Raw genomic sequence first — 14,947 nt, 5'->3', positions numbered from 1 at the left:
CCATAAGCTTCATCTCTTAACATAGTCTCATTTTTTGACAATTCAGGGAGTCTCTTGGGCTAATCCTACGGAGGAAGTGTGGTTTTATCGAATATAGATAAGTGTGGATAGTGACATCTGTAGGTTTGCAAGACCATACATCCATAGAAATTTTGTCACTTGTCAATTATATAGGTCCATTCTTATTAGCTACCACAAAATCCTCCAACACTAGGTTGAGAGTCCAGCTAACACCCTCAAATTATGTGTCAACTCATATGCACTATGCACCGACCATGCATAGCCTATGCACCAACAGTGCATAAATGGTATATGTCAGTGCACCAACTATGCAACCATTGTATACCATCGACAAAACATATTTAGAATCCTTTGTGGTGTTAGATACAACACCTCCGTACCCACCATCTCTCGTGGCCTAACTTAAGGTCCAAATACATATCAACAACAACAACATAATATAATGTTCTCAATAGTAGAAGAAATAGTTGTAGACTAATCAATATATTTCAACATTTATTGCTAGGATTCATAATATCTACTATCCACTTTGATGATAATATTTCAAACAATCACATAACATTCATTATATCATTAATTCATTATTCGACACCTTTATGAACCCACTCCTAGTTTCCTAAACAAGGTAAGACATTCCACACTTAGAGTTCTCATAGTCGCTTCACCAAAACCACATACAAATATGAATTAAATGATCTCAACTTATAATCAACTTTATCCTAGCAATAAAAAAATAATAATTTGTGCACTTGGAATTGGATTGGAAACTCTAAAGAAAGTAGCACTTTACATCAATTTAGCTTTAGCTAGAAAATTTAGCTCGAGCTAAATTTGTGTAGATTCCAGTTCTTCAGAATTTAGCTTGAGCTAGAAATCATGGCTATTGCTAAATTCATGCATACTTAATACAACCAGAATTTAGTTTAAGCTAATAATCATAGTTTAATCTAAATTCGAGCAGACTCAATCCTAATGAATTTTAGCTTCAGCCAGAAACGTAGCTTGAGCTAAAAAAAAAATCTGCACCAAGTTATATTTCAATAATCCAAGCTTTTGCCCCCATTAATGGCTACCCAAGCATTTAAACTCACAATAAACACATCAATATTGATCCCTTATGCTTTCTAACCAATTTATTGACTCAAAAACATCATCAACCTTACATAATCCTCAAAATCCTACTATCTCCAAGCTTAGAGTTCAAAAGGGAAAAAGGAGTAAACAACAAACCAAAGGGATAAGGATGGGCAAGGGAGTAAGCACTCACCTCCAAGAACACATGGATATGAACTTTGGGCACTATGTCTTTAGATCTCTTTTCCTTCTCACTCTTCCTCTTCTCATTCTCCTTATTCTCTCTAATTGTTTCTTTCTTGTTTATCTCTCTAATTATCTCTTCCTTATTCTATTTAAAGTGTGTGTGTTGAGCTTAGCGGGCCTCGACCCATTTTGGGCCTTGTTTGCCCATCTGGGTCCTATTATTATGTATGTCAAATCCTATCATGCTAACTATTATTAATAATGCCTAAGGGTATCCTTTAACCATTTAGATTAAAGACTATTCCATAAAAGGTCTCTGAATTGTTTATTACTAATGTCCATAAATTTGGGATGTTATAATTATTTCTCAAGAAAATGTTTGTATTTTGCATCATAACTGGGATCATCTGTTAGAAGTTGAGAAGATGAGTTGGGAGGATATTTTGGAATTTCCACTAAACTCTCTATGTTATGGTAATTGATGTATTTAACTTGCATATATATTCTTATTATTCAGTAGCTCTTAAATAACATTTTGTAATGAAGGAACACTTTGAAATTCCAAATGTATCAAATGCTAGAAGGAAGATCATTTTATTGGCAGGAATGAGATGAAGGCAATTTAAGTCAAACTTGACCACTCATTGGGCATTTGCAAAAGTCAAGGGCGATGATGAGACTCCTTATAAAAAGTATGGTATTGAGGAGCAAAAGTGGAAGAAATGTTGCGAAAGACATGGAAACCCTTTTTGGCAAGTGGTTGTTGTTTTTGAAACTAACATTTATAATTTATTTAAGTATTTTGTTGAAATTGTGTTTAATTTTTCACAAGATATTAGAAACATTGCTCAGGCAATCCTAAAAAAGAACATCACCGCCACATATTTTAATATGGGGCTTATGTGTTTAACTTGTTACACTTATCCTTTATCTTCCCATTTGGTTTATGGTTACAATTACTATTCAATTTCACACTCTAAGGTAGCATAAAGTACTGCATGTTTAAAGAATTTGAAAAAATTGTAGCTATTGAAAGTGTTGGAGCATTCGAAGCCTGCTTTCATTTTTGTTTTTGCTTGAGGACAAACAAAGTTTTAATTTGGGAGATTTTGATAACGGCTAAATATGAGTTATTTTGATAATAAAAATATATTGAAAATATCTTTAAAAATATTTATTTAGCAGTTATCTTTGGCTTAAATATTAAGATTTGATATTTTTCTTATTTATGACTTGCAGATATGAAAATGAGAGATTAAAAGAGAAAAAGATCGAAAAAATATTCAAAATATTAGAAAGTCTCAATAAGATATGATTAAAAGCAAAACAAATCCAAAAGATATCAAAAATGTCAAAAAGGAAGATTTCTAACATCAGACTCAAGTCCACTACAACAACTATAAAAAGGAAGTCAAGCCAAGCAAAAAAACACCACAGAACCCCCTCTCTTAGGGGTTTCATTTACTCCATTTCTTTCTTTCACCCCTCTTATCCTATCTCAGTTCTTATACTCATCCATTGTAAAGCCCTCAATGACCATGAGTGACTAAGCCCCTAGTTAGGGCCTGACAGGCCTGAAAGTCAAGCGATGTATGATGTACTCACTATTTATCAATGCAAAAGTGTTTTCTATTCTATTATCTTCTTTGCTTTTATCTTGCATTATTCATCTTTTATATTCTGTTAGGGGTTAGAAGTTCGGGAGAGGGTAACTTCTAAATAAGATGTAAAGAAGGTATGCATGCATTGATTTTAGGGGTTAGACGCTCGGAGAGGGTAACTTCTAATAGAACAAAAAGAAAAGATTTCATAAGAAAGTCATTGCTAGGGATAAAATAATAGTTTAAAGAAGGGATGTGCACTGTTCACAGAAGAAACAACTACCTTGCACGTTATCACAGAATAAAAATTAAACTTAATTTTTTTTATAAAAAGGAAAAGAATAAAGAGAAAAATTGAAAAATAGAATGAAGCAACTAAAAAAATAATAGATAAAAAAGTAAAATAAAAAATAAGAAGTGAAAACTAATTGCTTTAAAATTGGAATATGCAAATAATCAAGTACAAAAAACAAAGTCCCCGTCAACGGCGCCAAAAACTTGTTAAATCGTTGGTAAGTGTACCAAATTTGTCACAAGTAGTAAAGTACTCGCACGTCTGAGTGTCGAATCCACAAGGACTTTGTTTGTACTTAGATTAATGCAAACCCAATTTAAAAGCAATAGATAAAGAATTTAAAATAAAGATAAAGAAATATATTAGATAAGATAATGATTTAAAAGAAAGGATAAAATATTTAAAGATAAAAATAGAAGATAGAGAAGATAAAATATTTAAATTAAGATATGATAAAGATAAAAGAAAATAGAAGATAAAAGATAAGAAAAGTAAAAGATAAAAATAGAAGATAAAAATAAAATAAAATCAAAATTTGATAAGGTTGGGACCTGGTCTGCCTTGTTTGCTGATGTATGAGTTTATGATTTTTCTTTAATTTAAGTGATTATATTCTACCCACATCTGTTCAATGACTTGTCTCTGATTCCTCACGATGACAAACCTATTTTATTTATCTATCTTCCAAATTCCTTTCTTTGCAGAGACTCAACACAAATAAAATGCAAGAAGTATGAATTCTAGATGTTTGCAAGAATGCATGGGCATAAAATTATCATTCTATTCCTAGCAATGACTTTCCAAAGATGAATAATGTAAAATAAAAGCATAAAATATAATAGAATAGAAAACAACATTGATAAATAGTGAGTACATCATACATCGCATGACCTTTAGGTCTGTTGACCTTTAGGCCTGTCAGGCCCTAACTAGGGGTTTAATCACTCATGGCCATTAAGGGCTTTACAATGGATGTGTATAAGAACTAAGATGGGATAAGAGGGGTGAAAGAAAGAAATGGAGTAAATGAAACCCTTAGAAATCTTACTTTTTGACATTTTTTATATCTTTTGGATTTGTTTTGCTTTTAATCATATCTTCTTGAGACTTCCTAATATTTTGAATATTTTTCTCGATCTTTTTCTCTTTTAATTTCTCATTTTCATATCTGCAAGTCATAAATAAGATAAATATCAAATCTTAATATTTAAGTCAAAGATAACTGTTAAATAAATATTTTTAAAGATATTTTCAATATATTTTTATTATCAAAATAACTCATATTTAACCGTTATCAGATATCTATGGGGCTATGACACTTAGAGTGTGTTTGGAAGGGGGAATTTTAAATTCTGAGAAATTTTGAATTCTAAGAATTTCAAATACTTCAATTGAAATTCTTTTATTTTCAAAATTTTGTGTTTGGATAAAAAAAATTAAAATTATGAGGGTAAAAAAAATGAATGAAAAAAAGAAAAGAAAATATATGGTTGGTGTGCTAGTTATACGTGTTCCTTTACTATGCTCTCGCACCCATCAATGTTCCACGAGCTCAGACGAGATTTCTTGAAGAAGACTTTGAAGAAGTCTGTAAGAAGAGAATTTTAATTTCTCACATTTTAGAAGGAAATTGAAATTCCAGATTTTTAGTTGTTTAAAATTTTGTTTTAAAATTTCAAAATTTTAAATTCTTCACAAAAAAATATTCGAACAGTGAATTCTAGATTACAAAAATTCAAATTCTCTGATAAAGTACTTTCCTCAGTTAAAATTCTCTATCCAAACACACTTTTATGTCATAAATTGTATTCTCTATTCGTTGCAATAAACGACAACTATAGGAACTATAAGTATTAAATCCATATATGGTTTCATGCATTCTCTCCTTGCTGGAGCATATAGTGTTGTATCATAGAACTCACGAAAAATCAAATCCATATTTAAATTACAATATCATAATTATTAAGAGCCATGGAGAATCAATTTCATAGCAAGTAGATAGTTTTTATATTGGTCTTTATATTGATCTTCATTCTCAAGTGCTCATTGAATCTATAGTCAAAAGAAACCTATTTAATTTGAAAATTTAAACGTCTCTCCAAAAATACGAATACAAATTCCACTAGGTAGATTAATTACTCACAACTATAGAGAATCAAGTCAATCTTTTCCAATGTCATTGGGAGAGAAGCCATACTATATATTTTCCAACTAAACATCAAGAATAAGAAATAAAGAGGTTAAACAAAATGTCCAATTTATAAGCATTAGGATTTTGAGAAAATCATAAAAATCCAAATAATTAAACTCAAAGAGCTGCAAATAGAGATTTCTTAAAGGGGATAGATATTGTTTTTTTCAACTCAAATTACCTTCTTCATTCTTGTGTGTCTCACGGGTGTAACAGGTTTGATGGGTTTCAAAACAATACAAGAAAAGGAGTGAAGAGAAAGAAAATGATGAAGATGGATGCGGAGAAGGTTGCACTAGGTCAGTTCAAGTGTAAAACAGTTAAATTTTAAGCTTTAGGCCCACCAGTATAAAAAAATTACTATTAATTTTTATATAGCAAAAAAATTCAAATATGTTAACCAAAAGATCGCATATATTGATAAAAAAAAGTTTAATATATAACTCTCTCATTTAAAGAATTTTTTTTCTTCTTAAAATTGACTTTAGGTGGCAAGATTTTTTTTCACCTATTAATAAAATATGCAAATAATATTGAAGTGGGTTTTGTCTTTCTCAGTCACATGATATAGCATGTTTAAGTAATTTAATTATTTATCAATTGCCTTGCATCTTGTTAGATTTTTTTTTGTTTAGTTTGATATTACATAAATTGTTGCTTTTTTTTAAACCCAAAATTTCAAAACTCTTTAAGTATATGAAATTACCCTCTTATCTCTTGATTAATTTTCTTATGAAGCAACTCCTTCAAAAAAAGGCATTCATGTACGTGAAGTCGCAAACAATTCATATTTTTAAAATATGAAATTACATTACATTAATTCAAATACAAACACAAAGTAAAAACAACTTATTTTATAAATCGCATCCAATGACGATCAATTATACAATGATATTCATTCCTCCTTATTTATTTTTCTTCTATTTGCTCACTCCATTTGAATCACCAATCCTAACACACTTGGAGGACAAGTATTAAGTATACTATTAAAACAAAGTCTCCCACAGAAAACATACATGCAAATTAAAGCACCTATTCACTACTTATTCAAGGTCATATTCACTTGTGTGGCTTGATCTATTCTAGCATTCGTCAAGAGGAAACCACCTTATTTTGGACAAGCTTTTTACCTGGCCTGGGGAACAACTTGGGTACTCAGATTCATGGTTACAAGTTTAACTGAATCTCTTGTATCGGCACTGCTATATTTAGTTCGAGCTATTTCCATTGCCAAAGACTCCTTCAGTTCAGTCACTATCACACTTATGATTGGCCTTCGGTCGGGATTTGGAGACACACAAACCATTGCTATTTCCACTGCTTTCCAAACTGAGTTACTATCAAAATCTCCATCTAACTTTGAGTCAACAATGGCCTTGATATCTCCTTTCGCCATCAAGGAGTTAACCCATTGACTTATATGAATCTTTTCTTGATTCCTCGCTATCACTGGTTGACTTGTGATTATCTCCAAAAGAACAACACCAAAGCTATAGACATCACTCTTGTCTGTTAATCTATTGGTTTTGTAGTACCTGAAAGACAATAAATGTAACTCAATTTTATTTTGTCAGAATTTGTGGACATAAAATGTTTAAATATGTTTTTGTCCAGTGATTTTTCATTTCTGATTTCTGTAATTTCATTTTTTTTAATTTTAGTCATTATAAATTTACATTTTTTTTTTAATTTTTGTTCCTATAAATGTGAACTTATGAAAAGTATAAATGAAAAATTAGAATTTTAAAGTGACTAAAATTATAGAAGGATAAACTTACAAGGACTAAAAATAAATAAAATAACTTACACCAACCAAAATTAAAAAAGTAATAACTTACAGGTACTAAAATTAAAAAAAAAAAAGAATTTATAGCAATCAAAAATAAAAACGCACTAACTTAATTATAAGAATAAAAAACATTTAATTAAGCCAACTTAAAATCACTATATTTTTAAGAAGTTTATAAGATTAACTTGATGATTGAAAATGAAAAATTTTAAGGAAACTTTGTAAAGGATTTTTGAGATTGTAAACTTCGAAACATTATATTCTCATATTTGGTACAAGTTAAAAAAAAAAACATTCACATGAATACAAAATCTTCATATTTTCACATCTCAATGATAAGAGATGGATATCTTGATTCCCATGGGTATGAAAGTTACTTTCTAGAGTAATCATCTCTCCCCCACTACACTGTTTCACATTTCCTTTTTTTCCATGATCATTTTTATTTTATTTTTAATTAAATGAAATTTATTTAATTTTTTTACCATCACTAATGCCAACTAAACATGTTCATGGAAATAATATTCTCTAACATATCATTCCTAGGAATGAGATTCCTAGAATGCAATAATATATCTTGAAATAAATATTTCCTAAGGGTTAAGGGAAAAGTTCACGTGTTCATATTCTCCCATTAACATTCTAAAAAAAAGTTAACAACTAACATTAGCTGGTAAAAGAAAAAACTATATATATTTTCCAAGAAAATGATGGATAGGAATAGGACAATATAATTGAAGTACTCACTCAGGGTCTAGATAACCAGGAGTACCAGCAACAACAGTTGACACATGAGTTCCCCCGTCAGTAGGTATAATTTTGGATAGACCAAAATCAGATAATTTTGCTTGAAAGTGTTCATTCAACAAGATATTTGTAGATTTTACGTCTCTGTGGATTATAGGTGGCTTGCAACCATTTTGCAGATACTCCAATCCTGAGACCAAAAATATACTGAGAGAGAAAAGGATGAGTTAAGAGAAGAAAGTTATAATTAAGTGTACTTTCTGACCTGAGGCTGCATCCACTGCTATACGAAGTCTGTCTTCCCAGCTCAAGCTTTTTGTTTTGCTGCGTTTACCTTCAGAATCATCAAGTTCAATAACTTTATGTACATACTATTTTTTGTTGACTAAGTTATATGACTCGTACTATTGTCCATTTAGGAAATATCCATACCCACTGTTTCATAAATCAAAAACTAGTTTGGAGATTTATTGGCACAATTTTTAAGAAATTAATTTTATTTTGGAGTGAAAAATGATACTTGTATATCAAATTGTACAACTAAGAGAAAGATAAAAAAAGAGAAGTTGAAAATGTAATAAATGATGGGAGAAGAGAGATAGACACAAAGAACAATGTTGTATAAATTATTGTATGTGTATCACATCTCTTTAGAAACTAACCAGATAGATGTTCTTGTAAGTTTCCATTAGCCATGTACTCGTATATGAGAGCCTTATTGGTTCCCTCATTACAATAACCAACAAGGGAGGTCAAATTTTTGTGATGAACTCTCATTAGAAGTTTAACCTGGTAAACAAAATCACAACCATTTTTGACCATATACACTTGTTACTTAGCTCAAAAACCTAGTGTAAAGTGATTAGCAACTTACCTCAGCTTGAAATTGTTGATAACCTTGAATGGCCGATGGGGAAAGCATTTTCACTGCAACTGGAGTGTCATCAATATAGCCCAGATAAACTGTTCCAAATCCTCCTTTACCAACAATTGTATTGAAATTGTTGGTGATTTTAAGGACATCAGAGTATGAATATATTTGTTTTTTGAATTCCAGTAATGAATCATCTTGTTCTGTGTATTGCGGTGAGATCTGACTTGGATCCTTTTCTACCATCAAATCTGTTAAACATCATGCAATATTTTTGAAAACTAACAGGTTATAAATTGTGTGAGTTTGGCAAATTATCAATAAAAATTACGAATCTTTTATCATTTTAGTGTCACCTTTTGATCTTCTCCTTTTAATAGTCCACAATATAGCTGCCATAACCACCAGAAGGATCACAACCCCACCAACAGATGCTACCAAGGGTGTAACAATATTCTTCTTTTTCTTTTCTTGTTCCTTTTCATTTTCCTTCTCGTTGCATTGACCAGATTCACATAGATATGGATTTTGGCCCACACTAGAATAATAATTACAAAAGATTTATAAATTACAGAAGATTGATGAGAATTTTCAATAAGATTCATACCTTAGTGAGACAGAACCTTCATTTAGTGCTGGTGGAATTGAACCGGAGAGGTTGTTCTTCTCCAAGTTTCTGCCAAAACATGGAAACTATAATATCAATTTCTATGTCTTGATACAGAGGATCACAGGAACAACTGACAAAGCAACTTACAATATCTTCAAGTGTTGTAGTTGAGACAGAAATTCGGGAATTTCACCGTTTAAGCTATTGTTTGATAAATCCCTGGAACACAAATAACTTAACCCTTTAAAGTATCTTTCAATCTTGTCACATGTACCAAAAGACATGTTGAAACTTGAAACTAAGTACATAGCAGAAAGAATAAAAATATTTAAAATTGTATGTTCTTCTGATCTCATCATTTACTGGACCAGGTGAAATTAAAAAATAAAAAAAAACTCACAAGTTCTCCAACATGGTGAGCTTTGAGATCGAAAGGTCTATCTTTCCTGATAATCCACTTGAAGATAAATTCCTGTTATGCACAACCAATAGTTATATATGTTATTATTCCAGTTTTACAGTGTCCTTGAATCATAGGATATCGTATATAATAAATTTATTGGATTTTATAATAATTAATTAAAAAGTCATATCAATAATGATTTTTAATTAATAATAAAACTATTTTAGAGTGTATGGTAATTAAATTCAAATATTAATTTAAGAAGCATAACTTACAAACTTGTGATTCTTGGAGAATCATTTTCGGGATAACTACAATTCAGACCCTGCCACAAGTAGTCTATAGGGGCGCATGGATCACCTTGCCAGTCTCTTGTCACCTCATAAACAGACTTGATGGTTGTAATCGCATCAACTGTTTGTTCCTCGAAATACAATTAAAAATTGTAGAAAATAATTTAGATTACTTGTATTAGTGTTAACCAGAGAAATGAATTTTAGATATGAGACAAGCTGATTCAAGGATAAAATAACTAAAATTTAAATTTTAGACTTACCAATAGAAAAAATATTTTTTTATTAATTTTTTAAATTTAAATTTAAAGTGAATTTGGAAATTTCTTTCATGTTTTACTTAGGTCTTACTCATTGTTGGATGAGTTCTGAGATAAAAAAATCATATGCATGTATTTCTTTTTGTCATACCATCTCCTTGGTATGTGTCTGCTTGTTGGAACTCTATAACTTTATAGATTTCAATGGCATTGATGATGGGAGGTAGGGTTGAATTCTCAGTCATCTCAAGTGAAAATATAATTATTTTCCCACTGGTGCCTGACTTGCTCCGGATAGTGGTGACACCTTGGTACTGTGGAGACAAATTTGTAAACCATGACTTTCCATTCAAGGTGATGTTGAATTCTCTAGTCTGATTCTTTGCTAACTCTTCAATCTCTGTGAAGTGCATGTAAACATAGAATTGCTCAGTTTGATGTTCTGGCTCCCACAATATTACCAATGGAGCACTAGCATTTAGTGGTGTAATTGCAGTGCTCAGAACAATTGCTGGCACTTTGAAATCATCCTGGCTCTGGTCTAAAGAATCAGCAGTAATAGAAGCACTTAATATTTTCCATTCATTGATGTTGCCGTAGCTCCAGTAACGATCATAAACATCATAGTTGTACCTGTGAAAAAATCATCAAAATAACTAATTGAATCGGGCTTAGTTGCATTTTTTATTTTTTATACAATTTTTATCCCAACAAATTGGTTTGACACATTTTATTTTAACTTTTAAAAAATTTACATATTCTACTTTCTTTTATTTGTCTATTAATAATAAACATGAAAGTTGAAAGTAAAATTCATCAAAATAAAAAAAATAGAATAAAATTTACAATTTTTTTTAAAATAATGATAGAATTGGTTAAAATTAAAAATTTAAATGCAAAATTTGTCAAAACAAATAAAAAAAATTGAGATAAAAACAATAATTTTGTTAATGGTAAAACGATAAAAATTTTGAATTCCTTAAAATTAGGGAGAGAATTTTAGGGGAGAAATTTTGTGTTTCTTGAAAATCTTTGATTGAGAATCTTTGTTTATTATGTTTAGTATTTATTTTAAAAAAATAAGATAAGATTCTTGTAAAAGAAGTTTTCTAAAATATTTTCTGTGCAGATTTTCGCGAACATGTGGAGAGAGGTGAGAATTTAGTTTTGCAAGTAAAAGTATCCTTTTACTACAAATAAAAATATTATGTTACTCGATGGTTTAATTTAATTTGATAAATAACTAAAATAACCGATAAAAATACCAAGTAAATTTATTATTTTCAAGAAACTTTTCCAAAAATATTTATGACCAATCAATCAAATTTTTTCATTCCCAAAAATAATAATCATTCTTGGGATTTATCATTTTCAGAGATCATGATTTCAGGACATAAAAAAAATACATCAAATAGTAATTTCTTGAGATAAAACTAGAACTAAGCTTCTTCTTCTTCTTTTTTTTTTCTTATGCAGAACTAGTATGACTTTACCTGTAACCTCTGCTAGAACCTAAATCCCATCTGAAGTAATTTTGCAACGATCCAAATCGAGTGACATAAATGTCATCTCTCAAAGTCCTCAATTCTATAGATGATATAAATGGTGTCCCATGGCCTGTGTCAACCAGACAGATTTGTAGGTAATCTAGTGAAGGTACATGTATGATCTCCTCAGCCTGGTCAATGGTTGCATTTTTTATAGTCACTGTAGCCCACTGACTAGCCCCAAGAAGAAGATCAAACTGAGGCAGCATATTTTGACCGTCGTAGTTTCCATACAAGAACTCTACCCTGATGAGATACTTAGTGCCTCTTGTGATTTCTATTTTGTAACAGTTCCTTTTTCCTTCTTCCGGAAAGCTTCTGACATACCACATGTGTTTCAGATACCCATTTCTTAGTTGAGATGCTATTGACTTTCTCACACCAGTGTTTATGAAATTTGCATCTGAAGTATAATTTAGGCCTGTTGACTGCTCAGTGTAGTTCATTTCAGGAGTTCCGCAATCTATGCTGATGAATCCTAAAACATAAAAATGCATATTTATATAAACTAATTTATAAAAGTCCTCCCATATAATTTTCCTAAAATATGCAAAAAAACTATAAATTAACGTGTGTATAAATCAATTTAAACTTATGAAATAATTCATTTCATTTTTAATTTTTTTCTCTTAAAAACAGGTATAATTTTGAAAAAGGTCACCCAAATAAGTCCTAATGATATATATATATATATATATATTAAAGTTTATGTTTTGTTATGATCAAACCTGATTGGTCCTGCGCTTGAATCAGAGCAGCAAGAACTAGACATCCTAGAAAAGCAATGAGGAAACTCATCGAAGACATTCCCATATTTCTCATAACCTTGTTTGAAGTAGAATATGACAAAAATATGAGATTGCCCTATTAATGCTGTTGCGACTTATACCATCAAAGGAAATTGTGTTTTGTGGGCATGGTCAATGTCAACGTGGAGTTAAGTCTTATTATTGTATTTCTTAAACTTTTAGTCTAATAATTATTCATTCTCCCTTGCAGCTAGCGCAGTTGAAACATCCACTTGCTTAATTACTTAGAAATTCCTGTCACTTGCATCATGATTCATAAAAGTAATGCTACTACATTCACCAGTCAACCATTGTGAAACATATCAATGGATGCGTCTTAATAAATACTATCACCGTTCATTGGACGAATAATAATAGTTAAATTAGTTTATTTTAATTAATATTATAAAAAAAAATAATTTAATTTTTAAAATATGCACAAAATTAATTGGTTTAGGTGGGGTAAGATATAATATTGCTATTTTTTTCTCACAAATGTTAATTTGTTGGTTTTGTTAAAAATGTTAATTGAAAAAAAAATTAAATCTGTGACCTTGTTTCCTCCCTTCTCCCTTCCCCTGGATTAACTTTATATCTTCCAAGAAATAATTCTTTTCATGGGTATGAGTTATATTTTTAATTTTTAATTTTTAATTCTTATATAAGAAAAGCAAAATAATACTACTAAATGAATAATGGAGAATGTCTATGCATGTGATATGAATCTTCATATATTTAATAAATCATTGCTATTACATAAGCAAAAATCATTTATACGAAAGACAAATAAACTAAGTTTATACAATAGTTTATTTATCCTTCGTATAAACAATTTTTGCTTATGTAATATTAATGATTTAATTAATGTGTTTCATTAATTATCTAATTTGTAGTGATTGCTTCAATTGGGAGTTGGGAGACATAAAGTCTATTTCGATCACTTTTATTAAAAGGATAAATTAATCTTTATTTATCAATTGGACAATTTGCACTGTATATGAAATAATTATAAAGAAAAAAAACGTTTGCAAATGATAAGGAATTCAAAATATAATTTTTTTTATTGAATATTAGAAATCACACTAAAAGTACATTAATAATATTTTTAATTAAAAAAATCCATTTTAAATTACTTAACTAGTGTCTGGGGCACAACTGGTTAACAAGAGTCCAAAACATTTACCAAATCACTCTATTGACAATTATTTAATTAAATGCATAATGAGTTACTATTTATTGAAGAAAATTGTAGGAAATTAAAATGAGAGGACAATATAACAATGAGAGATAACTAGTTGGCTTTTTTTAAAGATTAGGCTAGTTGAAAGGGACAATTAATGGAACTTATTCTAGGAAATTAATATTGCATAGGTTAGAAAAAGCATTAACTTGTAAAAAAGTCATAGGACACGGTCAAATAGTATCAATAATTTCATACTAGTATTAATTAATTTGCACACGTCTTAATGAAACCACTTTTTCCGTTCAGACTGGTTATTTAGATATTGAATGCATGTTTTACCCTTGTTATATACTCATGCTGTACTGCATAAACTACATGGGATGAGGTCGAAATTCTTAAAGGTATAACTGTGCTAAGATTTGTTGTAATATAATTCAAATGACTGTTATTTCTGTTAAAGAGTCAGTTGTATTATGTTATTAATTAGTTAGTAATCAATGTGCATATGGGTCTTGGTGTGTGTTAGTATATAAAAGCAACTTATTGTATAACTGTAAAATAGATTGTGTGTGATCAATAAACATTTACATTCAACTTCTTTATCTCATCGATCCATCTCCAACATTCAGTGAGTGTCTTCTTCCCAACAAGATTTGCATTTACTATAATAAATCAGCCACTTTCTATTTCCTGTTCCCTAAGACACAATGCAGTGAAAAACGGCATGAGATTAGAACAACTAGCAGGTTTTATTTAATATGAATATATAATGTCATATTTAAAAGGAAAGCCGATTAAGATCATATTCTTTGGGTAAGGATGAAATTTAAAACAATATCCAAATTAGAGCTGTCACAATCATGAAAAATTAATTATAAGGGATAAATAGCATGTGATTTAGCTCAATTAATTGAATAGAATACGTAAATTATTGTAAATTTTATTATATTTATATTTAATTCTTACTAATAAAAAAACTTAAAGGCTTACTTTTTAGGGTTTTTATTTTTAGTTCCTAAATAAAATTAAAATTGTAAGCAGTTTTTTAGTAATAAGGTTTAAGTGTTGTTGGTCTCTATATTTTTCCT

The 14,947-nt window shown here is 29.8% G+C and overlaps 1 protein-coding gene across 1 annotated transcript; it reads right to left on the bottom strand.

Annotated features, from left to right (window-relative positions):
• Positions 1–6,184: 6,184 nt before the first annotated feature.
• LOC100818475 (LRR receptor-like serine/threonine-protein kinase IOS1) lies at positions 6,185–12,769 on the bottom strand. The gene is made up of 13 exons (XM_006598169.4): positions 12,617–12,769; positions 11,835–12,366; positions 10,493–10,974; positions 10,064–10,202; positions 9,786–9,857; positions 9,533–9,604; positions 9,383–9,451; positions 9,132–9,313; positions 8,779–9,026; positions 8,567–8,693; positions 8,170–8,238; positions 7,905–8,094; positions 6,185–6,903 (listed from the first exon to the last, which is right to left on the bottom strand). Exons 1-13 carry the CDS (start codon positions 12,708–12,710, stop codon positions 6,495–6,497), a joined length of 2,685 nt encoding a protein of 894 aa, XP_006598232.2. The 5' UTR covers positions 12,711–12,769; the 3' UTR covers positions 6,185–6,494.
• Between the last annotated feature and the right edge of the window lie 2,178 nt (positions 12,770–14,947).

This window comes from Glycine max, chromosome 15 (assembly GCF_000004515.6).
Source record: "Glycine max cultivar Williams 82 chromosome 15, Glycine_max_v4.0, whole genome shotgun sequence".
Taxonomy (NCBI): Eukaryota; Viridiplantae; Streptophyta; class Magnoliopsida; order Fabales; family Fabaceae; genus Glycine; species Glycine max.
Note: the sequence above shows the minus strand (reverse complement) of the source record. Positions and strands in the feature narration are given on the sequence as shown.

Coding starts and splice junctions, on each gene's coding strand:
- LOC100818475 (XM_006598169.4), bottom strand. CDS start 12,710: ATGAGAAATATGGGAATGTCTTCGATGAGTTTCCTCATTGCTTTTCTA. Junction 9,452..9,532: donor CTACAACACTTGAAGATATT/GTAAGTTGCTTT, acceptor ATGTTTTGGCAG/AAACTTGGAGAAGAACAACC. Junction 6,904..7,904: donor CCTGGTTATCTAGACCCTGA/GTGAGTACTTCA, acceptor ATTGTCTTTCAG/GTACTACAAAACCAATAGAT.